The sequence below is a fragment of the Leptosomus discolor genome, chromosome 2 (genome assembly GCF_034619465.1).
Source record: "Leptosomus discolor isolate bLepDis1 chromosome 2, bLepDis1.hap2, whole genome shotgun sequence".
Lineage (NCBI taxonomy): Eukaryota > Metazoa > Chordata > Aves > Leptosomiformes > Leptosomidae > Leptosomus > Leptosomus discolor.
Window position 1 is genome coordinate 66878134 of NC_141392.1, and position 27546 is coordinate 66905679.

At 37.0% G+C, this 27546-nt stretch overlaps 1 protein-coding gene across 1 annotated transcript in view; it reads right to left on the reverse strand.

Annotated features, from left to right (window-relative positions):
• The window catches only part of LAMA2 (laminin subunit alpha 2), a 284721-nt gene that overhangs the window by 80530 nt on the left and 176645 nt on the right, over window positions 1-27546 (reverse strand). Inside the window, exons 30-37 of the mRNA XM_086460446.1 lie at window positions 24590-24724; window positions 23808-23932; window positions 21474-21560; window positions 20354-20547; window positions 11667-11809; window positions 11028-11126; window positions 5667-5778; window positions 1616-1778 (exon numbers count right to left, since the gene is read on the reverse strand). Coding sequence (XP_086316572.1) covers window positions 1616-1778; window positions 5667-5778; window positions 11028-11126; window positions 11667-11809; window positions 20354-20547; window positions 21474-21560; window positions 23808-23932; window positions 24590-24724 — 1058 coding nt within the window. The remainder of the gene's footprint in view (window positions 1-1615; window positions 1779-5666; window positions 5779-11027; window positions 11127-11666; window positions 11810-20353; window positions 20548-21473; window positions 21561-23807; window positions 23933-24589; window positions 24725-27546) is intronic.

Consider the following 27546-nt stretch of genomic DNA (forward strand, 5'->3'; position numbering starts at 1 on the left):
CTACCTTATTTAAGCACTTTTAAGACATTTTTCTTTAAAAGGACATAGCTTATAAGTTTCAGAAAACATTATCTACGGACCTTTCCTCCCCGCCCTGTAATCCACAGTGACTAATTTTCCTTCTGTTGTGTTCACTGCCAAAATTTTTTGCATCTCAATGACTGCCTATAAAGAAGTAATCCTATCCTTCAGATAAACCATACAACTTTGATTAAAATCAGTGTGTATATTCACTTATTTCTTAGTATAAAATGTATTCCTTTATCAGGAAATTAAAACAGTCACTTTGCACATTTCAGGAGGAATGATAAGAAGGAGAGTTCTTTCCCTCAAAAAAGCCCCACTGCATTTCCTACTCTAGCTTTTGGGCTAGAAATGATTTCATGGTAGTCTGACAGTTTCATGTTGGCTGTAACATTTGATGACTAAGAACACCTTGCTTGGAAGGCCTTCCCCCAGTCTGCCCTAAAAATGCAGGCAACACTTTCAAAGGTTTGGCTAAATTTTCCTTATCCCTGCTTGTTCCTGGTTTATTTCTATGTATGAGTGGAGAATGGATAGAAGAGGGTCAGTGGAATCAGAAGAAAAAGCTATAAAACATTGCTGAAAAATAAGTTTTCAATATATCCTTTCTCAAAAGAACAGAAAGTGGAACCATCAGAATTACGAGAAGACATACTGTACTGATAGAATTTTCAGAAAATGATCCAGTTTATAAAGTGTAAAATAGGCAGTGCAAATCTGATTCTATACTGCTTGGAGTTCTTAGCTAACCTTGTATTCTATTTACGTCTCCTTACAGTATTCACATACCTGATAACTGACATTTTCAGGCCTGAATACCTCTATCCCAGACAGTTTTCTGAGCCATCACAACCTCAATGGACCATGTAGCTGCCCAGCTGGATTACCTGCTAGTTGTTTGCTCTGATGAAGTGCTAAGCAAAGCCTAGCTCTAGAAATATGCCTGGTCTGACTGATACAGAAGTAACAGGCTACCAGAATTTTAAATTTGAGACAAGTATTTTTCTGGATCAGCTAAGTTTTCAGCATTTTGCAAAATGCTTTATACAGAGCTGCCAATATAATTATATGGACGTATATAGTTTTTATTCCCACAGATAGCTAAATACCCAAACCCTGGGCTTCTGTACTGTGCCACAGAGTTGGAATATTCTGATCTACACTATTCTATACATGGCAAAATACATCCTTTTGAATGTCTATGCTATTGGACAAGCTTTGCAGACAGATAATATTTTTATTTGACCAATTAGTCTTCCAGAAAAAACTCCAAGCTTCTAGACAAGCTTTTTAGAAAAGTCATTCATCAGCTCTGAAGCAGAAGCTAAAAACAAACTGAGAAAAATTGCTTAGAATTTGATTAGAACTGTTGCTGTGGAGCAGAGAAGTGATTTTCTAGGGATTGCTTTCCACATATATAAGCATTTCCAACAACGCAAATGCTACATTAACAGATACAAAGTATTAGACTTTGCTTTCCTTCACATTTCTGTAAGCCCCAGCTTGAAAACTTTGTTGGGAAAGGTGACAATCACATTTAAAAGAGTCAGATATTATCACTGGGAGGTTGAAGACTGAAGTCTCTACTCACTTTAACTCCTCTTGAGCTATTCTTTCTTGCATATTCAGCTCTCTTCTTCTCAACTCTGCGATCATTCTGTCAGCCTCACTCTGCAGTTCTGGAAGACTCTTCTCCAAGGTCTCATCTTGGGTTCTGAGTGTCTCATTCAGTTTTATAGCATCTTCGTTTGCAGCTGCAGGGAGCCAAATAATATTTATGTAAGGAGTTAGTAAACAAAAACAACAGAGAGGCTTTAAGCCTCAACTCTATCAGCAAGTGGAATGCAACTTGATCTGGTTATTCCTGCTGTGAAATATAAAGGATGGTTAATCCAATGATTAGTAACAAATGAGAAAATGTTACATTTTTCATCAAACCTTTTATCCTAGCTCACTTTTAAGCACAATAATTATCTGAAGTATTCTTCATATCCAGTATAAGAAATATATTGCTCCCCACCTCCTCTCCCTGAAAAAAAGAATTTGCACTAAACCTTCAAAACAGCAGAAGATAATCTGGTGTATGGCTCGTAGAATTAAGGAGCAGGCAGTACAAGCAATGAAAAGTAGATTTAAATTACTTTTGGAGAACTTAAAAATATGTATTTTCCAGCATCCAGACTTAACAGTGCTAGAAAGAATAAACGACTGGGAAATTTCAGAAAAAGAAGGAGAAAGGAGTGAAAGACACCCACATATGTCTAAACCCACTCATGTGTTTAGAATCAGATACCCAGAAATGGAAAAGAAGGGTATGAAGGTTGGAACGTGTCACGGGACACTGTAAATGTATTATGTGTTTGGAATAGCTGAATTATTCCTGACTGATAAAGTTGTACACATGGTATCATATTCAAGGGTTGTCTAAAGTCTTTCTGTCATAGCGCACCACAACATATTAGAATATGCACTTTCAGAAGCAACTAGGTCATTTATGACAATCAGTTCCATCTTCAATTTTAAAAAGTACTGCTGCCTTTCCATAGGCACAGGGCTCCTAAGCAACCAATTTCTCCAAAATAGCACAGTTCCTGGTCGCAAGGGTACTTCTGAATATTTTGAATTAAATCTTTATCTTTCTCCTCTACCCTCCTCATAACAATCCTTACTTTCTAGACTTAGTATATTCCAAAGAATCAAAGTCCAGTGGTCGTAAAAGATTTGGAAGTACTGATGTAGACAAACACAAGGAAGTGCAAAGCTGGGGAAATTCCATAGTTAAGAGGGAAAACTAGTTACAGGTACTTGGAAGTTCAGCAATCAGTTCAGTAGAAATGGATCAATGGTCAGAGTGTGGTCATTACAACAAATCACTACAAACTTCTCACTTTTAATAAGGAGTTTTTGTGGTTTGAAGAATTCCTTGATTCCCTGATGGTTAGGGAGGCATCTGCCAGATCTACAATCATGGGAGCTCAGGGTCACAGATACCATTCCTAGAGATCCAAAGTACCATAACTTTCAGGAATCTGTAATCTAGGGATGGGAGACAAGGAATGAGTGTAATAGCTGCAAACTGGTTGGACATCTCAACCAGAACATCATAAGTGGACATAAAGTCTTTAAGGAACAATATAGCAATGTCTCATAGGTCAAAACGAAAAGAGGCAAAAAAGGCATAGGACTGATATGCAGTTAAAATGCCACCAAATTTTAAAATAACCCAGGGGTGGCTCCAACATAAGGTGAAAGGTTATCCCCAGATTTTGAAAGATGGTGATCTTGAACTGGAAGACAGTTGAGGATGGCAATCAGGAGTAAGGATACAGAAATGATCACATCCAGAAGAACATTCTGAAGAACTCAAACTGGAATGGCCAGAGAACTGCCATTCTAGAAACCTGAAAGATCTGGTGCATGACATTGCAAATCCAGGGAGAAGACCGTTTAACTGAGAACAAGCAAATGTAGTATCTGGTTTAAACAAATGGGAATTCCACTACAGCCTGAGAACTTGCTTTGGAAATTAGTGGAAAACAGGATGTGGAATAAACTAATGTGGTTTTACTTTTTTTTTTCCCTAAATGTAGCACATATCAGATAGCAAATCCAGTTGAGTATTTTCATTAATGATTCAGGGGGAAAAAAAAAAAGGAAGTCTACTGATAAAATATGCTTATGAGGAAAAGTTGTAAGACAGTCTTAGTAGAGGTAGATTGGAATGCTATGCAGAAAGAACTGGGTGACCTTCAAAACGGAAGCAACTGGACTGGAATGAGATTCAATCGTAGAAAATATAAGGTTGTGAACTAAATAACAACAGAAATTTCAGCTGTAAACTATGGCTTTGCCAGTCAGATATAAGGTACGAAATAGAAGAACATAGCTATATTGTGAATCTCCCAGCTGTAAAAAGAAGGAAATGCTATCCTGGAATGTATTAGGAGAGCTAACATAGGCAGGTTTTACTGCTATTGAAGTGCAAGATGCTGAAGCAACCTCATTTCAATGCTTCTTACACATGCTCAGGAAAGATGAATGTAATTTTGAACAGAGGAAGGGAAATTACATGAAGGTGAGCAGCAGATTTGGGAGAATATGCTTTAAGGTGTTTTAGCCTAGAAAAAAAGGACCCCAAGGGGAGTATGATTCCTCTCTATGAACATAGTTGGGGATGGAATAAGGAGAAGAAGCATTAGGGAGAGGAAAAAAACCCACTATTTGAACAAAAGCACAAGATTGGCAAAAGAAGAAATGATGATAAACTAAAGCAGAAATGAGAAGGTTTGTACTTAGGAAGATTTCTGAAATCGCCTCCTATTCAGACTGTGTGTGTTCGTGGAAAGTACTTTGAAGATCGGGGTTAGAAAGTTTATGATAGCAGGGGAGTGGATGCAGCAACCCAGGAGGTATCTTTCAGTGCTATGCTCCTCTATTTCATCTATTCTTAAATTGTTAACTTGGCCACTAGGCAAACACATTGATTTTAAAGTCTTTGTCTACTTCTAAGATACCACATAAATTTATTTCATCCCCTCAATGTCTCCTACCTCTGTACTTCCTATTGCTAAACCTGTTTGAGGAAACTTTTGTTTGGGTTGCAAACAATGGGCATAAATGTTGCAGAGTGAAAAATTGGTATAGACCTTGTCGTCCCAAATTCAGCTTGAAATATGAGGAACCCGGTCTTTTGTTTAAAAAACTTGAAAACTTGCTTACTTTTTCTTGTTGCTTTTCCCACTTTCATTTCATGTCAAAGTTGCATGTCCTAAAGATATCCTAAATTGCTATTCACTTCAACTCCAGGGCATGTACAGGGGTGTGTTATGTGAAAGGCAATATAAAATATATTTTATAGCACTTGCACAGAAGTGGAAGCTTTCCCTCTCAACGAAATGGGCCTTCAGAAGCATAACTACTGAAATCAGTATTGTAGGGGGAGTTTTGAGGAAGAAAGAACAGATCAGTATCTTTCAAATAAAAAACATGCCTTTGATTGCAAATCATTTTTGTATTTTTCAGCCATTATCTTCATGCAATATATAGGTCTTACTTCTCAAAGCCATCTACAATACTTTTGCTGGTAAGTCTTTACTGCATTTTAAGTGCAGTGAATCAGCTTCTGGAAGAAAAGAGTTGGCTCCATGCCACTACTTAGGTAGCGTTAGGAATCACTTGCAAATTCTAAGCAGCAGATGTTCATTAACAGCAAGCAGTAATGTATTTTTGAAGTAATTTTTGGGAATTAAGGTGAAGTGTTAATGTACCGAGTGCTAAAATTACATCAAGCTTTTTTACCAATACATGTTTTTAACTGCTTTGAAAATAAACAAAAGCTAAGCCCTGTTAGTTACCTCATCCTGATAGCTTTTCTTCAAATAACTGCAAAAAATCCTGAAGGAACATAGTCAATATTCTACTAGTCTTCATTCATAATTACCAATACACTAACTGTTTATATAAACTGCATCTGTAGATCGGAAAAAGTCTGAAGATAGTTGACTGTAGTTTCTTCACTCAGCATTTAAAGCACATCACATTTCTCAGTGAATTATCTCTTCCTCACTGTCTCTCAGAACCTCTTCCCCACCATCCTTCAGTTTTCTTAAGAAACAATTGGCATATTTTCCTTTTTCCAATACCTTCAGCAGCTTGGAGAATGCCTTTGACGAACTGTCCAAGAGATTTTGCTCTGTCATTAGTCCTTTCAGCATCCTGCCTGGTTTGCTCACCATCTGCTGTCACCTTGGTAGCCTAGTGATCCAAATTCAGGAAAAATATAATTAATAAACAGGACAAGGCTGCACTGTGCGATATTCCTACTGGCTGAGTCTATGTACAAAACTTTCCTCAGGCAAAAGGCAATCAATGAATTATTGATCAGATGCATGTGAAATGACATACTCTGTTCAAGTACACAATTAAATTTTATTACCTTTTCCTTTAAATGGAAATTGGAAGGCTTTATTTTCATCCCCAGAAACCCTAGTTGTGTGCAACAGCACACAAAAGGAGACAGGATGAAATTATTCACTGAATTTGCTTAAAGAAATGTTGTTTGGAACCTTTTAATAGATTCTTCAGGGAATACTTTCCATAGTTTCACAACTGTGCACTTTTCGATTGACAAAGTGCAGCAGATATCACGACCTCTTTGCTTCCTCCTCAGAGGTGTTCCCAAAGGCACAGTTCATACCAACAAGCAAGAAGAATTTTAAATCAATACATTAATTAAACCAAGAAAGAGAGAAAAACAAAAGTTCGTTTTTTTCAGCTCTAACGCTTCAAGTTGTTTGTTTGTAACGTATTGGGGTGCTCAGTAAAATTTTAACTTTGTGTAACTAAATGCTTTATAATTTTATTGAATCACAGCAGCAGTAGCAGCAGGATGAAGACAGACATCTGCTGAAGACCTGAGAAACATGCTGAGGGAAGGAATCAGCTTTAGACATTCTACTTACCTCTCAAGGTCTCTATTTACAAAACAGACCCATTTTTACTACAAATAAGTTGAGTATTTCAAGCAACAAAGCTTGTCAAACTGTATTGTAAAGCAAGAAAAGCCCAGTTTTTTTCTTTGGAGATTGCATTCCCAAGAAATGTCTTAAAGCATGGCATTATGATCATTCCAATCTCTGGGAAATGGCTAGAAGGCTGATAATTCAAAATGAGCTTAGGTTTTCCCTGACTTCAGCTGTACAAACTGTTTTCTCAGTTACAAAAAAACCCCACACCTTTCAAAGTCAAAGGAGAATTAGTATCACTTTAACATATTTATTTTTGCCTGATTAGCTTCTAGATGGAAGCCCTCAAGATACATCAGGACAGCCGGATTTCTGCAACGGAACCCCTGGATTATCATACCACTTACAGTTTTGGTCTACTTCAGAGTAGTTACACTGAAACCAATTTATATGAAAATGGTTCAGGAATTATACTGGAAGAATGAAGATCCCATACTGACTGGGGGGAGTTGGTTCTATTTCATCCCTGTATCAGTAGAAGAACATGACTTTTTACTTTTATACAGCTTTAATCATACTATTGGTTACTTCCTCTAAGATTTACAAAACCCCTTTACCTGCCTGGAGACAGAACTAAAATATTGTCACAGTAAGCCGGAAGAGGCAGTTGGGATAGGAAAAAGGGAAAAATACAGAATGGTCCTGATGGACCACTGCTCTAACCCAGCTTGGCATTTCTGATGTCATTTCATCCTTCATGTAATTGAGAACCACCTTATTATTTATTGTCAAATTGTCCACAACCAGCCTTTTATTCTTTGAGTTTTATTTGCTTGGATTTTTCACATTCACTTTTATTATATTTTATATTATTTCTAAGTCCTTTACTACAAATGGTGTTTTATAACCTACATATACTTTTCTTAGTTTTGATTACTTTTTCCACATTCATGTTAATTCCAATTGGCCACTAACCTCTCAGTATTTATGACTGAATGGCATGTACTACATTTTTGTGCACATTAATCTGTCATCAAACACTGTTCATTTCCTCTTGGTGACAGTTCTCTTTAGTACTTAAACCCCATTCAGCTCCATGGAAAGCTTTCTGTATTTTGCCATAATTTGCTTTGCTGAAAAATAACATTCTGCTTCATTATCTGGTCTAGATTTAACTCCATAAACCAAATGAAATGGCAAATATCCTTTGCCATGGCTAATAAAATGTTTCCATTTGTTAAAAAACTCCTACTCATTTTCTATACATTCAGTTTACTACAGTTCACCATTTCTATAAAGTCAGTCTTTAGCATCTCATAACAGTTTAAACATGCACAACAAACACTTTCTGGGGGAGCAATAAGGGTCGGGCAGACTGGACCCAGAGCAAGGGTTTGGAATGAATCTTCAAGAAGTCTGGACACAAGACTTTCTGGCATAAAGGAGATCCCTACCATGGAAATCTAATAAAGAATGTATCTGAGATCGGTGAACCTGCTTTGGTCGTGTTCACAGATTGTACCTAGAGATGAAGGTTCCATGGAAGGCCTTGTCCCAACCTGAAGACTATTAGCAAGTGTCAGCAATTACACAAACATTTTTGTTTTGGTTTTGTTACTGTGTTTAGTCCGAGGTCTTAATCAAGCCATAGGAAACTCCTCTGGATGGCACCTGGAGGGGAGCACTACAGGATCTTCTCCAGCTGGTAAGCTGCAAACCACAGAAGAAGGAGTAAACACAGACCTCACTGCACAGATGGAAATTCTTGGCTCTCCCTCCAAATGCTTTCAGCTATTGCAAACTAAGTTGCCTTTGCTACTACTTTCAGAAACTTTTGAGCTTGAGAAATTCAGTGGTATGGGAGAAGTGAAAAGTTTATAAAGTCAAAAGAAGCATTTCAATCAAGAGAAGTGATTTTGATCCGTGTCCTTCTTGAAGGCTCTGAAGGTACCTAAATAGAAGGGAAGAGGGGGTGTTGACAAAAGTCGTGAACAGAAAGGAAGTGAAGAATCTGAGGTCTGCCTCCGGTGGTAGATGTGGGAATGTGCATGCAAACATGTAAGAACATAGTGTGAGAAAGATGTGAGGATCTTCTGTATGGTAGAGAGAATGAAGGAAAGAATGTGATGGAAAAAAAGAAAAAGGAGTGCTGCACTGATGTAAGAGATCACTGGTTGAAAAGAGATCACGAGGAAGCAAAAGCTCCAAAGGTTTTGTAGTGACTAACATTTGTATATAGTGCATATAATAATTGTCTTTTACAGTTTATTTTAAAATCGATAGATTTTTTTTTTTTTTCATGGAAATAGTCTCCTCACCAATCCTCATCAACCTTTTTGTTCATCACTACCAGTTTCACTTTGAAAATTTAGTGAGGCTGCAGATCAGATACGGGGAAAAACTTTGCTATCTATGGTTGTATCATGTGCTCCAAATGTTAGCCATTATGTGGTTATTGGCCGTATCTTTATTTGGAAACTAGACTTGAACATACTACATCAGGACTCACTCTTCTGGGGATATTATTCTTATTTACAAACACAGAGAAAGAAGGGTAGGACTTGTCACCAGTGGCCAGTCCCCAAATCAAAAAACCCAGTTGCAATCCAGTTAACAACTCTGTAAGGACAACTGGAAATCATAAGGCTACTTACTCACTGCAACAATGGAAAACTGCAGAAAGGGAAGTGGTGATAATCTGGCCACCACACTAAGTCCCCTAAGATCACATCTTCAATATTTTTCCTTCCAAGACTAGTCTACAGAAGGTCAGAATTTGCAACCTTATTTTAGGTCATCTCCATGGGGGATTAAAATTTATTTAATTTTGTCGTGGTGGGGCAATTGGAAAAGGATACTAAAAAATTCAACAATGCAAAAGAAAAAAAAAAAATTACCTTAGCCTAAGATATAGAAATCTCAGTACAAGAAATATAATCTTCCCTGCTTGTAGGACTGTCATGAGTTAAAAATCCACCTAGACTTAAAACTACTATAGTTACTTCTGGCACAAAAATAAAAGGTGAAATAGAAAAGAAAAAACAAGCCTTTATTACACTCACTGAGAGTATGTATAGATACCTGTATGCATATGTGTGTGCGTGTATAGACACACACATACATGCATACATATGCAAACACAATACAGATGTTTTCTTATCCACTCTCCACGACTTCATAGGTTTTTTTCAAAATTTAATATAATCCACACAAACAAACCAGTTTCTCTAAGAATTTTAGTTCTGTAAGCCATGAACAATTTACAACAGGATGCTAAAACTGTATGGGGTTTAGGTAAATTCTCTCAGGTGTATATTCATCAGTACAGTAATCCACATCTCTTTTATTTGGCTATTTCAATGCGGCAGAGCACAACTCACAAACATGATTTTTGCTAGTCCTTCATGGTAATACATTGTGGACATCTGTACTTTTATTGTGGCCGGTCCATTTCTCTATTTTTTTCTCCACTAGGTGGCACAATTTATATTAATTTCTTAGTCTTTTACTGACCAAAACAAGGTCTATATTGAAATAGAACTTTCCTAATAAAAAGAGAAAATAGCACACCGATTGAAATCCAGAAGACTCTCACTGCCCTCATAAATGAAATGCAGAACACATACATTTAACTGAACTCACACACCTTGTGCATATATTTGAATTCTCTCTTTAAATATTGTCCCTATTTCAATTACTTCACCCATTGACTCTTATTGAGAATTTGTTATTTGTTAAACCAGGAGTTTCATTGCCTTTCTACAAAATTTCTTTAAAATAAGTGAATCAGGCTAGGCTATCATTTGCTTTACAGCTCCTGGACAACACAACAGAGAACTCAAAATGGAAAATGAGAGTGCAAAAGAGAAAAAAAAAATCCTGTAATGTGCTTGAGATGGTTGGGCACTAAGTGACTCTTAGTGAAGCCAGGCTACTTGTATTGCAACAGGCAATCTTAAAAGAGAAACAGGCTGAGAGCTGCCTTCAGACAGTCAGACTGAGGAGATCTGAGAGGGAGTGTGATGAGATGACGCTGCTGATGCAGAAAGCAGATAGCCTTACCAGAGACAGTACTAATGTTCAGAAGAAAAGGAAGGGAATCAGGTAGTTCAGTTTCTGAAAGCCTCAGCCAGACAAAAAAACAACTCCAGACGTGAGAAACTGTGTGATAATCCCATGGTTTTGTTGCCATTACGTTTGTAACATAACCTGTAGCTGAAGTCATGGGAAAGCCCATAAATGCTGTACCAAGAACACTCTTTCCTTTAGTGCCAGCTTTTCCAAAAAAGCTCATTCTTGGGTGCTCTGTATAAGCATTATAATGTTTTCTTACATTATTATAAAGTTTTGCAGAAAATATATCTCAATGTATTTCCCACATAAAGAGGTTGTTAGAGGACTTTCTGCCATTTCAAAAACTGAGACTGAGAAGCAGCTTATAATTCATCTATTCATTCATGTTTAATTCACGTTCAGAAGATTTCCATCATTATGCAGCCTTAACCAAACCCATAGACCCCAACGTGATCATAGACTTACTCTTGTCAGTAGTTCATCCATTTCTGTCACCAAGGTATCCAGATTTTCTTGTGCTAGCTGAAGAAGTCTCTCGGGTGCTCGCTGAGGTGAAAGCAAATGCTGTTGGGGAAGAGAGAAGGGAGGATGAAAATCTGTATTTAATGGATCTCAGTGCCTCCAAATATTGTAGAGAAGCAGCACCAAAAACTTCCTTTTCATTACAGTATGCAACTCCCTTTTGTCATTGACTCTTGTGTCACATCCATCCAACATACTTTTCTCAGGAATCTTGACAACTTTACATAGTGTAGCAGAGAACCTTTAAGTACAGTAAGGAGCATACAGTATGTAAAAATCCGTAACTGCTTTATGGACCACCAGAATGAACACCATTTTATATGCATGCGACACTACTTTTTCTGTGCCTGCAGTATAATTCCTTGCATATATGTACAGAAATTACTGCTGCGAGATTTATTTATTAAAAAAAGTAAAAATAAATAACTGTAATAACTATTTCTCAACCAAAGCAAGTTTGAAGTAATTAGATCTCGAACTTTTCTTCTTCTCTGAACCTAGTCATGGCTGTATGTTTGAACAGATTCAAGTACAGTTCTAACGAAGCCCTGTTATATATGTACGTGAATACTGCGAACATACCTTTAATTCCTGTGTCATGTTCTCAAAACCATGCAACATTTTATATGGAGCAGGCAGTGGACCACTAAGGTTAACACTCAGGATCATCTGGTTTAGCCGATCCAGGTCACTGAGAAGGGGTCCTGTGCATTCATCGTCACAAGCTGAGGGCAAAAACAGCACATCTTATTTATTCCTGCTAAACATTTAAGACATATGTTTGAGTCAGAAATTTTATGGCACTCATACAATTCTGTGAGAGGTAACACATTATTCAGATAATTTACCCCAAAAGCATAGTGTGAGAAAACATGAAACAATAGCTAGGGAACAGGATGGACCTTATTGCTTATACCCTTATTGGTAATGGGCCAGTTTAATATAAAATATGAAGTGCAAAATTGGTAGGCTTACCTCACAAAAAGAGGAAATAATTAACATTGTCCATTATGGACTAGCCAATATCAAATCCTAAATCAGACAAGTAATTTGGATGAAGTTTGAGAAAAGTGGACAGGTAATTCGGAAAATCTAAGGAGCAATTTAGGAAGTATAGAAGAGTTGTGGATTTGAATGTCAGAAAAAAACAAAGAAAACTTACAATTTACATACTTTATAGTCATGTAACAGCATGGCCAAGCACACTAAACTTGTAATGCAGAGAGCAGAAGGAGTCCAGCTAAAAATACTGTTAGTTTTCTTTTAAGAAATGTTTTTCCCTGCCTCCTTTCACTAACCATCTTATAACTTTGTCATCTATGCTTCCTTTCTTGCAAATACTTTGAAAAAACACTGATGTGTGCGCATATACTGAAAGGCATTTGCATTCTCCCCGCCCCCTGCCTTGCTTTCTATTAACTGTCACAAGAAATTCTCATAACCTTAGAGTCTTATATCATTTATGCTGCAGTCAGGAAAATTCTTCCTTTAGAACACAGTTGTGGGAATGCCCTTCTGTTTCCCTGCATAAAGATGCTATGCAGAACTGGCAAACCTAAACAACATCTCAGGAGATGGAGCAAACCGTGAAACAATGAATTCACTGGTGATGTTAAGAGACATGGAGTGTTGTTCCTAAAGTTTTACAAGTATGCAATTATTTATTTCGGCAACACTCCTAGGCGGCTCAATGGCTAAATAAACCCACTAAACAACATGCAGTTTCTGCAGAAAAAGAGAAGTAATTTCCAACAGAGAATTAGATTTTTTTTTCCTGAAATCTATTCTTCATGTAGATCAAATCTTTTCTGCTCTTTAAATTTTTCACAGTTATCTAAACATTGTTCTTATTCTGGATGGCTGTTCAATATAGCAAGGAGTTGAGTCAAATATAGAGAAAAGAAGAATAATGAATAGTAGTTTAATACATCATGAAACTCGTGGTGATTGAAAAGTAGACAAGATAGATGCTGGATTAGTAGCGCAATAAGAAGTGGGTGCAGAAAGCTAGATACTGTTATTTTAAGACTTCCTTTTGCATTTTCATTGCTTCCATTTGCAGACTTCTTCCTCCTCTTTCACAGCATTTTGTTACATAAGCTGAACTGCACTGGAACTTATCTGCAGTTGTTAACTGTGGGCATGATACATTACAATGTATGCTTCTATGTGAAATTAAAAAAAAAAAAAAAAAGCTTATTACCATCCCAGCTCTTGTCATCTGTGAACTTGCTTTTAGAAGTCTGAGACAATTAAATGAAAAGCAAGTTTTACAGCCAACTGAATGTTTTATATCACAAAAACCTGTTCTGTAGGTGGTCAAGGAGGTAAGTAGACCCGACAATCATTTTGCAGTATGCAAATAAGTGATCTCAGACCTGAAAAGAGTTTGGTTGCTTCTTGTTGGTTTGTTTTTTTTTTCTTCTGATACATTATTTCACTTATGAAACAAGCTAAATCTATTCTCCCCCAAAATTGTCAGTGGTTGGTAATAAAACGCTAAAAATTTGTTATGTATTAAAGACAAACTCAGTCCATACTAGCAAGAAAAAAATTAACAGCTTATGAAGAGATGAAGTATTCTCAACAAGTAAACAATTGATAAGTGAGCATTCAGTATAAACTAACACCTCTTGCACGATAATCAGGTTGAAAAGAGGAACTACATCAAACAGGGACCACAGCTGAGTAGACGAGACAAGACTAAGCTACTCCAACACAGAGTCTGAGATGCACTGTAGCTTCAGGAAATATTTCAAGAGCATGATTATAGTTTGCAGATGAAATACTTCTGTGTCTATCTATAAAACTGTCAGGATAAATCTGTGTCTAATATTAACAAATGCAGCACTAAATTCAGATCATTACAGCAGTGCAGGCATGTAAGAGGCAAATCATGCAGTCAATATTACAACAGTCCAGCAAGCAATTAATGGAAATTACTGCATTTTCCATTTTAATCACACTTTGCCATGCACAATAAGTCCTGTAAGGATTTTGACTTACCTCTTGTGAGAAGCATCTCCAAAGTATGCATGCCAAAGAAATATTTTTTTTTTTTAAATAATTGCTTAAGTAATAAATGACACTGTAAGTTTATGGACTTCTAACCACTTATTCCATCTTAAAAAGAGAAGATGAAAACTTTAGTTTCCTTGCCATTGCTGATGGTTTCAGGGAGTATGCATGATTAATATGTCTCCAAAATCTGGGAAAATTCAGATCCAGATCAGGCTCTAAATTACCGATTCAGGCTTATTTCTGATTTTCATTATTTAGAAAGCCTCATTTGCTGGTTCTGATACACACCAGTATTAGGTTTATAGAGCGCTTGAGTTATTGGAGTGTGGATCTAAACTCAACAGGAGCTCATGTATCAAAAAAAGGGAGAACAACTGACAGCTTATCAGCTTCTAGGCCAAGTAGGGGTGCCCATCCCTTATTGAGCTCATGCAGACAGAGAAGCTGTTGTCCAGCACAGAGGTAAGTTTAATTCTTACGGCTGTGCCATAAGGGCTCACAAATTCTGTTAAACGCAGAACACAGCAGAAGCTCGTACAAGGCTTCATAGACCTGGTGTTACACACAGTGTCTTTCCTTTAAGCTCACTCTGTGAAGGCTTGTGATAACAAGCTCACAGCTCCTGCTGAATTAAGGACTGTGTAGGAGCTAGGAGATGCTTCTTTTCACAGATTCTTCAAGATCTGCCTCTGACACAGACAGCATCTCTGCTTAGTTCTCCATTTGGAAATGCTGAGATCATGGAGCTACTCCCTATTTTAGATGGAAAACCTTGATTCTGCTAGGACCAGTAGCTAGGAGCTCCTTCATTCTCCTGCGAGCAGAATTGAGTGGCAGCTAGGAAAAACTCCCTCTCATTGCAAGCATCAGTAGTCTACTTAGAGTGCAATATCTAAGTGTCCAAGATCTGGTATTAAAGGAATCTGGTTATATAATCTCTTTCTACCAATAATGAATATTTAAAGTCATAAAGATGTAAGTTTGCTGACTGCAGCACAGCTGAAGGTCCATTTTTTTCACAAGATTGAGTTAAAGAAAAATTCCTAACAACAAAATACCTGTTTGATCTCTCTATGTCATGATTGCTTCCTGTTCCCTGTTAATCTTGTACAGCAGAACCACATCAACTGCACCACATTTAGGTTTTTGCTTGACCCCAAGGAACATTTGTGACAGGAGCATACATCTGAGGAAAGGTTTTGCAGTTTGTGTTGCAACAGAGCTCAAAATACTGAAGCAAATTTTTTCTGAAGTCCCCATTGTAGTCATGGCTTGTGCCCTGAAAGCATTCAGAAGGCGAGTTCTGACTTGCCATATGCTTAACAATAAAGCCTTGAAGTTCTCACTAGGATCTTTTTTTTTCCCCCTAAACACTTCACAGTAGCAAGCACAGTCACTGTTCCAGTAACATTGCAATCTAAGGTTCTTCATTTTATGTACTACAAACTCTTACAATTGAAGTTAAGTGGAATGTCACAAGGTATAAGAAAAAATACACAAGAGAATTACTAATCTAAGAAAATGCACAATTTCTACAGGCTTGATCCAAAACTCCTTGTAGCTCCTTCTTTCCACTCCAGCTTGCCAAGGTCAAAGCTCTTTGGGAAGGATGAGGAGGGAATAATACATGGCTTGGCTTCTTTACCTATTTCTGGTATGCATGTGTAAAATACAAATCAAGCAAATACTGATGATCTCAGTCTGCCTGAGCATGCTGGGTACAGATGAACTGAGGAAAGGCTGCTCCTGTTCACCGTACAATTCAGCCGTGTTCTGGATTGGAATGGCGGGGTTTAACTAAGAAAACAGAAAATATATGTCTTCAATACCGGAGTGATTATAGGCCAGCCAGCCAGCAATTGCCATTTGACAACTTTCAGCAGAATAAACAAAGAGGTTGATTTATTTCAGTAAAAATGAGTGATGCATAAGGGGGCATAAGTCATTTAGAGGACAACTCATTTGTAGTTACAAATAAAAATAAAAATCTGTAAGCATTAGAGAAGATTTGAGAGAACTTTTGTCATATTTGACAGTACACAAGGATGTCGGCAGCATTATTAAAATTAGTTTGCCATTATTAGTAATTTTCATATTGCCTACTGACTGTTTCAAAAGAGAAGGGAGAGTCTAAGAAGTGGATTACTTGAGACCAAAAAGTACAAGGAAGTCTTCATTCAGAAAGTATTATGAGTATCTGTACATGATAATCTAGATGGTCACTTTAGCTGGGGAAATAATTCAGTTCTTAACTATACTAATGCAAAAAGTTTTTATGACGTGTAGTAGACCATTCAGACTCTTACATTCCCTATAAAAAAATATATACTTTTTGATATCATTTTCCATTCCTTAATGGCATCCTAGAGAAAACAACATTGTTCCGTTCTAAGAATATAATGCAAAGCGAATTCTGTCTGTGCCATTCACCTGTAATTATCTTTCCATTGTTGTTTAGCAGTAAACAAATTCTTCCTCTTTGTACAGTGGCTTTCAAAAAATATATTCTCTTTCCAGTCTACTTGTAGCTTTCTAAAATAAAACTGTTATAACACAGCACTGAAAAGTGGCATGCACTAAGGAACTTAAAAGCAACACATGAAAAAACAGTAAGAACCTGATAAAAGAGATTTTCAGCTATATCAGAAATAGATCACTTTAATGAACATGCACACTCCTCCATTTTTTTTTCCTGTCTCTTCACTGCAAATTTTCACTTTAAAATCTTTAGAATATTTATCGCAAGGGATAAGTTAAAATATAAATGTTATATTTAAACAATAATACATTACAACAGCGTGGGTAAAATGCCTCCCTAGTTGGATTTAAATATGCATTATTTAGCTTTCATGTCATAATGTGTGGCGACCTTTTATAGAATTTGCCAAAAATTAATTATTTAGATGGTTATTCTTTACCAAATATTCAAAATCAATTTTCACTTTCCTATATATTAACTGTAACATACTAACATTGGACAGCTTAATCACACTATGTTTTATAGTATCTACAACTACATTTTTTCAAACACGTATTGTATTTTCTTTAAGCTAGACCATTTCACCACCTAACTAGGGGTTCTTCACACTTCTGACAGATACAATGCAATTGCAGTATTTGAAATGGAACTCTGCAAAATAAGCAAAAGTAGATACATGCATACAGCTCATTTGAAATATTAAATCCAAACAGGATTCTGCATATGACATTAATTTTCTATACATTAAGAGTACTTAATCACTATCATTATTACTATTAAGGTTTCGTTACAGCTGAAGCTAGTCAGAAGGGAATTTACTGAGTATTTTGAAAGTAAAAACATATTGTATGCAGGACCAAATTCTCAGCTGCTTTAAACTCAGATTGGAACAGATAAATGTTCTGGGAGTAAGGAAGAAAAACTTCTGGGTCTCCCCAAAAGGTGTTTCTAATGGTTCTTTGACAGCACAATGATTATTAAAGCACGTTACAGGCTGCAGCAGTGAATCCCTATCAGAAGAAAACAGCTGTACTCTGAAGCCTGTGACATACTAGGCAGTGTTAACCATGGGCAAATTCCTACCAAGTCTATGCTTGCCACACTCCCTTTGATTGCCACAGCCCCTGTATCCACCACAGGCTACAGAGGTAAGCGGTTTATTGATCAGACTGTTTTTCTACGATGCCAGAGGTATTGCCCTGCATTAGTGAAGGTGGGTTTAAAGTAATACAGGGGTTGAGGAACCTTTAAACAATGGGAAAATCACACAGTGAGAGCGAATAGGCATAAAGCGTCTATTGGAATTTTAATTGCAGTTTTTGCAATAACATGGATGTTATTGATGTGGTGTCAATATTAACCAGATAGTTCCTGTGATAGAGGAGATTTAAAGCATCTCCTGTCTGTTTGAATAGGTGGTTCTTATTTCTATAACTAAAGGAAACAAATCTTTTAATTTGATTTCTCATTTCTAGCAATGACGTGAAATGTCCATATGCACATGCAAAGGACCATTGATGAAAATTTATTATCTAGTTAAAGTAAAAATGCCACCACAGGTAGTGTAGATACATTTCAACACCAACACATGAATATGTTGCAGTGAAATCAGAGATTATAGCGAACCACATCTTTCGAAGCAAAAAAGGTGGAAAATTTGAGTTGCCTGCTCACAGCTTTTCCCATTCATAGTGAGGATTTTTAAACTTATTATCCACACAATGAAATAGTCTGATTAACAAATTGGAAAACTATTACAAATGAAAACTTGCACTTACTCTGTTTTGTGCAAAGAAACTCTGCCATCCTGGATACCCAAAAGACTTTTTGGAATACTAATAAGGTGAATGACAAGTGAAAAAAATACTAAGCGGTGCCTGAGATTGAAAACATTGACTAGTAGTGGAAATAATGTAACAGGTATTCAGGATGCTGAAAAATTAAGTCATTTTTGTTTAGATGTCACTCTGAAAAACACAGTCCTTATTTTAAAATTTTGTAGCTGTAATACTTATCGACTTAACTTGTGATTACAATTCTTCTTGACATGTAGGCCACAAAATGGAATCCAAAGCATAGTTATTTCAGCAAAGTAGCTACTTGCATTCACATTGGTGTAGTTTACAATACAGCTTAAGATATATGATAGCTCAGAATTAAGTCCTAAACTGCATCACACTGCAGGACATTAGAACTTTATTTCCCTTAAGTACACTAAGCTTTTCATCAATGAACCAATGCCATATTATTAATAATATAGGAATAGAAGTATTTATGTCTATATTCCCAGTAATCACTCTATTAATTTTCAAAGAAGAGTTGTACCTGGGAATCAGGACTAATGTAAAAGCACTGAACTGAATAGTCACACCTAAAAGCTTAGTTCTGCTAAGTCCGGTCACTGTCTGAGAGCTGTTCACAACCATTAAGTTGATTGAAACGATGTTCTGCACTGTGTGGTCCCCAACCCTACATGCCTAATGTCTTCCCCTTTCACCACTCAGAAAAGCCACACATTTCATTCTTGACTTATATCATACCTTCAGCCATTTTTAGCACTGCTTCAGTTTCTTTATTTTTCCAATTTGCTTTTAAAATGTTTGATTTGTTTGAGCTGTACTAGCTGATTTTGATATTAGAGAGCTGTACACCTCTGGGTATTGAGGTAAAGACTGAATGCATTCAGTGAAAAACAAAACAAACAAAAAAACCCAAAACAAAGCCTTTTTTGGTATCTACTTTCATCGATGTTACACGTCCCTCAAACAGGCAAAAAAAAAAAAAACCCAAAATGAAAAAGCTCCAAATAAAGTCCTATAACAGACAAAAATGAGGTAAAACAGTAAAACCAGTTCATCGTGCCTTGCCAATATATTCAAAGATGCACAGATTGAGCAGTATTATGTACTGTAGACTTACTGTGTCTCTATCTGTATTCTCCTTTAAAATGAACAATGATGGCCTCGAGAGGAAAAAAAAAATCACAATAAAATTAGTTCCTACTCAGCTGGGGGAGATGGAACAGAGGAAAATGCCTTATTTCAGTCAGGATTTTCTAAGTGTTCTAGAAAGGTTTTGCTACCTGATTTTTTTGATAAGACACAAGCATTCAATATCACAGGAAATGAGACTGTGTGCTCAAAACAAACACTATCTAATTTCATGGAAAAAAATTCCAAAAGATAATAAAAGACAAGACACTTGGTACATATCAAAACTGAAGGTAGGGCAAAGATATCAGTACTGTAAAATGTAACTTCGTGGTTTAGGCTCTTAGTTTTCTATTTTATACAAAGCAAGTTCTTTGTTCCTGGATATATTGTACTGCCATTCCTTATGTATTTTAAATTCCAATGGGTGGTTGTCGAACCAACACGACCAAGCAAACCTTGGTAAAAACTTTCTATGTGACTTGTGGCATGCAATTGCTGGTTAAACATTTAGGACAACACTAAAAAATTCACTAAAAGCAAATATTGTCACAACAGCAGTGACAACCTTTAGCAAAAGTACAGGCTTCAAAAACCCACAAAAAGAAATCCTTCAAAGCTTTGTTGTCAATTTTCAGTGAGCATATGAAAAAGTATTAAGAGTTTTCCTAACATCTCAAGGCTTGTAAAAAAAATAGACCAGAATGCCAAAGTAGTAAGAAACCTGGAAACTATTTTCAAAGAAACCCAAGCAACTGACTGATGCACAAGCAGTGTTGAACTTCTGAAATATGACAAATACAATCAAAAATTCTCCAGAATTACATTAGTATACGTACAAATGCATTTCATGCCATCACGCGCATGCCGATGTTCACAGCCAACACACTTCCACCCCGTGAATCCAGGCTTGCAAGTGCACTGTCCAGTGACAGGGTCACAGGGGACAGGCAGGGAACCGTGCCGATCACACTCACATTCCTGGCAGGAGCCTCCTGGAATTTGTGGGTTTCCCGTGTAGCCAGAAGAGCACCTAGACATTGCAAATACAAAACAGGTTTGTCCAGCTGAGATGCATAATGTACTACAATGAATACTTGGCAAGATCGTAAACAAAATGTATATGAACATTCACTCATGAACCACCAAAAAAATCTTCTTTTTGACATTTGACTGTAAATCTTCTTTACGACTCTTTGACTTTATGATTCAGTATGCATTTGCAGAGGGAGAAATGTTGCAAACTGTCCAACAAACTGATAATAACTTTTAACCTGGACATGGATTAGTCTGGATGGAAGGAGTAAGCAGAAGTGACTCCACACTCCTAACAGTTGTCAGTTAAACTTTTATTATACCATGTCCAAAAAACTTCTACATTAGCAACGTTTGGTCTACAGAGCTTTTTTTTTTTTTTCCCACTAGCCTCTGGTATTTTGCATTAGAAATGAAATCTCATAGTAGACAGTTGCTAATTTTGATCTTCTTAATCCCACAGTGTTGCTATGGATGGGACAGCAGCTGCTGTTTAGGTTATTAATTTGCAATTTGGTCATTAATATGCTAGGTGTCTTTCACAGTCAGTGCCCATGAGGACACAATAGCCTCTAGAACAAAGGGTATGAGTGACATCAAGACACACTATAAGCATGGTATCTAATTTTAGATAAATGTATTTTTCAGTTTGACTTCCGAGGCCCAGGGGGGAAAAAACCCCACAAATCAGAAAGACTAAAACAATATCTATGATATAAATAGTACTGTTTATCAATTTATAGTGGATGTACATAAAAATTGCCCATTACATCTGAGTTTTAAAAACATATAAAAAGGAAATAACTTACCCGAAGGCATGCATTTAAAATTAGTAAATACATGTTTATAGTATCGAAGGACATTGCTCTCCTTCATGTCTTGCCCCCCTTTCATCATCCGTCTTTCTTTTTCCATTCATCCTACCTTTCACAGTACTGGCCTTCATATCCAGGTGGGCATGCAGTACACCGGTAATCACTAGGTCCTTCCGCAACACAAGAAGGGCTAAAACTAAAACAAAAGGAAATAAAAAACTTTTTCCACTCTATTGCATCATTTCACTCTGGCCAGCTGTGTGGAAGGGCCCATGGCAAGTTCCACTCTTACTGTGAATGGCAGCATTTTCTTATATGTTTATAAATACCTGTGGGGCATCCCTCCTTTCCCTTAAGAATTTTGTGAATGCCTTGCTGTGATACTGGCACAATGTAGACAAATGCTGCAAGGGCAGAATCAATAAGGGTCATATTGGAGGGGATGGAGTCAACACCCATGCTGTAGGCTTGTGGGACTGAATGGTGTTGTCACTCACAGTGATCAAGAAGAGGCAGAAAGGGGAAGGATGTGAAACAAAAGATTAAGAAACTGAGCTAACAAGCATCCATCCTTTGCAGTCTGATTTAATTTTAGTTTGAATAGAAGGAGGTAAGCTGGGAAGAGTTTCCTCAAAAGTAAGACATAAGGAGGGAGAAAGGAAGTAATAGCCATGTGGAATCTTCAAAAAGGGCAGCATCAGATGATCTTCTCAAGGACATACCGAAAAGAAGGCTGGCCTACAGAGAAAAAAAAACTAAAAGCTACCTCCATGATCAAGGAAGGGTCGTATTTTAAGCATAGAAGACATAGAAGACACTAGATCAAGTGCCTCCACAGACAGTCAAAACAAACAAAAAGGTTAGGTAGGGGAAAAGAAACACAACTAAATATTAAAAAGGTGCAATACTGTAAAACTCTTTCAGCTCTTTGTGGAAGAAGAAACAGAAAAGCACAGAGGTGGCTAGTGGTTAGCCCAGAGCTCCTTCTTGGTACAACACAGTCAACATCCTACTCCAACTTGCTTATAATGCACTAAATCAATAGTGCTTGAATAAATATATAAAATTACACCTTTGCAAAAAAATGTAAACAAATTGATCTATTACTCACAAACTCATTATCCAACACATTTTCCGTTCTATAAAAATAGATCCATATGCCCAGGAACAAATCATTCTCTGTGTTCTTTTTTTTTTCAGATCATCATGTTTGAAGCTGACTGTTGAGTATACGGGAGTATAAAAACAGTATTTAAAACCCTAGTGGAGTTTTCTAAAAAATTTCCTACTGCCATTTAGTAACAGAAAAAGTTTTTCCAGCGTTTTCGCTCATGTGCAAAGCTGAGAAGCTTGGTCAATCCTGTTCTTTGCAACTTGAATGCCCTTTCTTGACACTAGTAGGTAGAACACATAATCAAGATATAACAGAAAACATTTATGAAAAAGGGTACAACTCAGAAAAATTTGCAGTTAAGACCACATTATAACTTTCTAAGATAAAAGGTATTTCTTTAAGCCCCTTTCATCATTGTTTTCGTTGTTCTCTGTTTGGTATTTATGAGGTTTGGACAACTTCTAAAACACCTGCCGTGGACGAAGAAGAACAGTGTGTTTAGCTACTGATGTTTGAGAAGGGGATTCTCTCCTTCAAAATAAATCCCAGACCACCCCAAAATAATAAAATAAAGGAGAAAAAAAAGACCTCTCAGATACACTGGCTGAAATACTCACTAAAACGTCCTAAAGGTCAGACAGCACAGAAAAATGGTTTTAAGGAACACTTCCAACCTTTCAAGAGAATGATCAGGAAACACAAACCTTTTCAGAGCAGTGCTATGGTATGACTCCAAATGTCATTAAGAGCTTCTCAGCAAAGCAACAAACAAATCTCAAGTGCTAAAGTATCATCTGTTGGGAACACATGTGGAGACATCGTGGCAAGGCTCATTAGCATAAAGCAACCAATAAGATTTATGCTGCAATAACTATATTGCTTTTAAATTATTCTATCTCTTGCAAATTGCCTAAAACTCATGTAACATTAAATAAGGAATCAATAAATTCCACAGTGGAGCAAGAAAGGCACTGTAACACATTTATATCAACATAATACATGAGCATAAGGCTTTTTACAGGTCCCTCGGGGCTATATTGTACTTGAGTTCTGCTGTGGCTTCATTTGTGAGAATACCTTTATAACACACATTCATTATCTGTTGAGTATTGCATTTTCTAGCACTTATTAATTTATTCATCATAAATTAGCAAGGGAGCAATTTCTGACTTTTAGAGGAAGATCAATTAGCAGAAGTACACGAAACTTTCTAGTATGGCTTACATGATGCAGTTCTCCTGCAGCCAGCTTAAAAAGGACACAGTGAACCCAAACCAAAGTTCTTGCTTGCTGAAAAAGTAATTCTGCATCATGAGTCTGCTTACTTACTTGTTACTAGGAACGGATAGAGGACAAGCACAAGGGTGACAGTCACCCGGAGAGCCTTGGACAATGCCATAAAATCCCAGTGCACATCTCTCACAGTGGTGGCCAGCAGTATTGTGTAGACAATCCTGCAGAGGAAGGAGAGAGAATTAAAGCTGTATTTGATAATTACAAGAAAGGAGACATTTTGTTCCCAGCCTCAGGGATTCAAATTTATTTCAATTCATATTTCCTCTCTCCCTGATATGATTCTCAGTGGGACTGCTTGCTATAAGCATCCATCAAATGCCTGCTGAGTTATATATGGGTTTACAAGGAGCAAGAACGGAGGCCTGTAGCTAGCCAGATGTATCCTACAGAATTTCTTATCCTATTCATCCTTCTTTCCCTCCTTTGTTCCAGTTGTTGAAGCAGGAGAAATAATCAATTAAAATTCAATCTTACTGTATCAGGTCACACATGTTATTACTTGTAAGAGCAGTGTTGTTTTTGTTGCACAACACACGGTACATTGCCTCTTTAGTTGGCAGGTATCTAGTTTTTCTATTTTCACAAATAGTAATTCAGAGGAAAAAAAGCACCACAAAATCTGAACTCTAGAAAATCAGAATGGGAAACTTTAATATTAGATGGTTTGCTTTTATGACCCCCCCTTGAACTTTGTTGCTTAAGCTGTGTAAGCAAAATTGCATTAAAATATTGTCCTCTATTTTTTTAGATCAGTTACACGAGTTATGAATTTTACAATAAGATTAACCTAGTGTATAAGTTCAGAAATGTAATACCTGACAAATTGATGTTTCAGAGTCACACGTAGTACTGTGCCCATGACATTGACATACAACACAGGTGCCTAAGGACTGAGCAGGTGTCCTTCCCACAGATGGAGATGGAAGCCTATAAAATCCTGGAGAGCATGTCTGCAATAAAAAAGATGCAGAAGAAAACAGATCATTACAGAGTGGACTGGGTATGGGGAGCATTGCAAGCTCATCTTTCCAATCACCAGTTTTTACAAGTTGTGAAAAGAACCTGACAGGCTTCCAGCTGTGCTACAAACAATATACAGTACTTTACTGATAACGAGAGCCAGCCCTAATTGGAAACATTGCTGAAAAATCCCTGGAGCACTCCACTGGCACCAGGCTTTTCATATTACAGCTTGAGAGACCTTTCATTCAGATGCAGAACACCTCGCTGTTCTCACTGTGCATCGAGCATCATTCCTTTCATTTCTTAAGGATAAGGTTTGTTTTCGAAATAAATTTTTTGCATGGACTGTGAGGAGCAAGCATGATGATTGTTTCCTTTGCCCTTGGTGAGCTGTTCAGGTTTGACAAGCTAGTATCTGCCTACATACTGACTGACGGATAACAAAGAAAAGCCAAATGATGATAATAAAATAAAATAAAATAAAAAAAAACCCCACATGGCTGCATTATTTACAGCTATATAATTTAAAGACCGTAACATAACCATACAGAATTCAAAATATTAAAGGTTTTCAATGTCTTGAGACTATCAGCCCAAATCAAGCTTATCTGTCACTAAGTCTCCTCTACCCCAGCTTGGCAATAAAATTCTGAGAGCAATCCCAAAATTACTAGCAAAGCTGACACATGCAAATCAAGCACTTGATCTTTATTTCAAGCTTATTATGCAAAGCTGAAAGTGTCTACATAGCTCCCAGAAAGCACACAGCTATGGCAGCATAAAACAAACAGGACAATTTTGATAGTTCAGACCATTAGGGGTAAGTGCATACAGCCAAGTCACTTGTACCATGTACAAATCCCACCACCTAGTGGTGCTAGGAGCCTACAAAGGCTGTCTGATGAGGTCATTTCCTGCTGTTGACCACAATTTCTGCTTTTTGGAAAGAATAGGAATAGTGCATTTTTCACAGAGCAATAAAATGGATGCAAAATAAAACAAAAAAGAATGTGGAGTAAGTAACTTTTTGTGATCAAAAGCAGGATTCTTCAGTCAAACACTAGCTGACATGCTCGAGTCTATTCACACAACACCACGATGACAGTTTTATAATAATTGCCAAAACCTCCAGGAGTCTAAGTTATGGAAAAAGCTTCCACACAATTATTTTCTTTAGAATCACAAAGAAAATAATCTAACTCACTTGTGCTTTTCCCCTTTTATTTTGACTTAGACTACATTAAGATCCCTGAAGCACAGAAAACAGTCTATCCGCTTTTTCATGGTTTGTGAAGAATTCTAATTTAGATAAATAATCTCAATTGAAAGTAATTTTGTTTCTTACTACAATTTCCTAATTTTTTCCTCCCTCTCCATCCCCACAAGAGTTCTTGTCCAAACACGGTACAAAAAAACAGCTTTACAAGTTCTGAGTGGCTTTAGGATCGGGGTATAATTATATGGTAGCTCCTCAAAAATAGCTAATATCTAACTGGGTTTTTTTTCTGATGTGCAACTGGCACTCTTCTCATCTCTTTTGATCTAAGCATTCCTGAGATGAAACAGGACAGAGACAAGAGATGAAGCAGACTAGAAAGTTTTTCAGAAGTAGCCATTAGGGAAACTGTTACCATTGCTTTTTCAGCCTGTTACTGGATTTAAGAAACAAAACCAAAACCGAAACAAAAACTCAAGGATATAAATGTCACATCTAGTAAAAACTGCTGTGCACATAGTTCTCACAATGCAATTACAGGATAAATCATGAAATAGATACATATGCCCTGTTAGCATTTCCTTAAAAAATGCCTGTGTATCAGATGCTTTTTTCTTTTGCTAAAATAAAATAAACCTTCACAGAAAACACCATAACCTTCACTAAGCACGCTAAAAATAAACTAAGTTATGAGCATCTGAAGATCAGACAATTAAGCACAAAGTATGAAGGTTGCAACTGAGACATTTATTCCAGCCCCTGGTGGGTGTGAATTAAAATAAAGTTCTAATTTCACTATCATATATTTTCCTTTGAAAGTGCAATTTGTTACAGCGATTTAAAAAACACATCTGTACTTCTGAGCAAATGCTGGAGCCTGTTAATTTCTCGTATGTGTATTTATACACATTCAGGTCTATGCTCTTACCAAAATAGCATGCAAAGAAAATGACTTCATTCACTTCCTTGCACACATTTCCTATGGACTCACTGTTCCTGTTGCCTCATTTGCTGCTAACACAACCCTGTATAATACCTGAAGGGAGCAGAGTTCTCACAGGTAACAAGTCATCCTTCCATTCATTTACTCACTCCAAATTTTCTCCCATCGCTAGCTTGGAGGAATCCTTTATAAGATCCCACTTAGCCAGGATGTCCGTTCTGATTTGTGGAATACTGAAGGTGTTGTTCCCTGCTACCTCCACCTAGCAATTGCAACATAGGCATGTGGAATTGCCAGTGCTGCGTAACAATGAAAACACAGTCTTTTGCACACAGAAAGACTGCCAGTCTCATCATCAAGAGCACAGACAGTCAAAAATATTAACTTCTAATCTGCACTGAATGTATTACATCTTAAAAAATTTCTCTGGTACCTAGTTAGAAATTTACCAGACTTCAACAGTTCAGGATAAAAGTCTCCACTTGTATCAGATCTATTTTATTTTCTTTTAAGAAACAATGATTCAACTGCTTCTAAGAACAAAGCAAAATTTGAACCATGTTCCATTTGAACCATGTTCTAGAACTTCTGTTTCTCTTTACAGGCAGCTCCATCACTTAACTAGGGGGTTCTGAAATTTGATAGAGGCA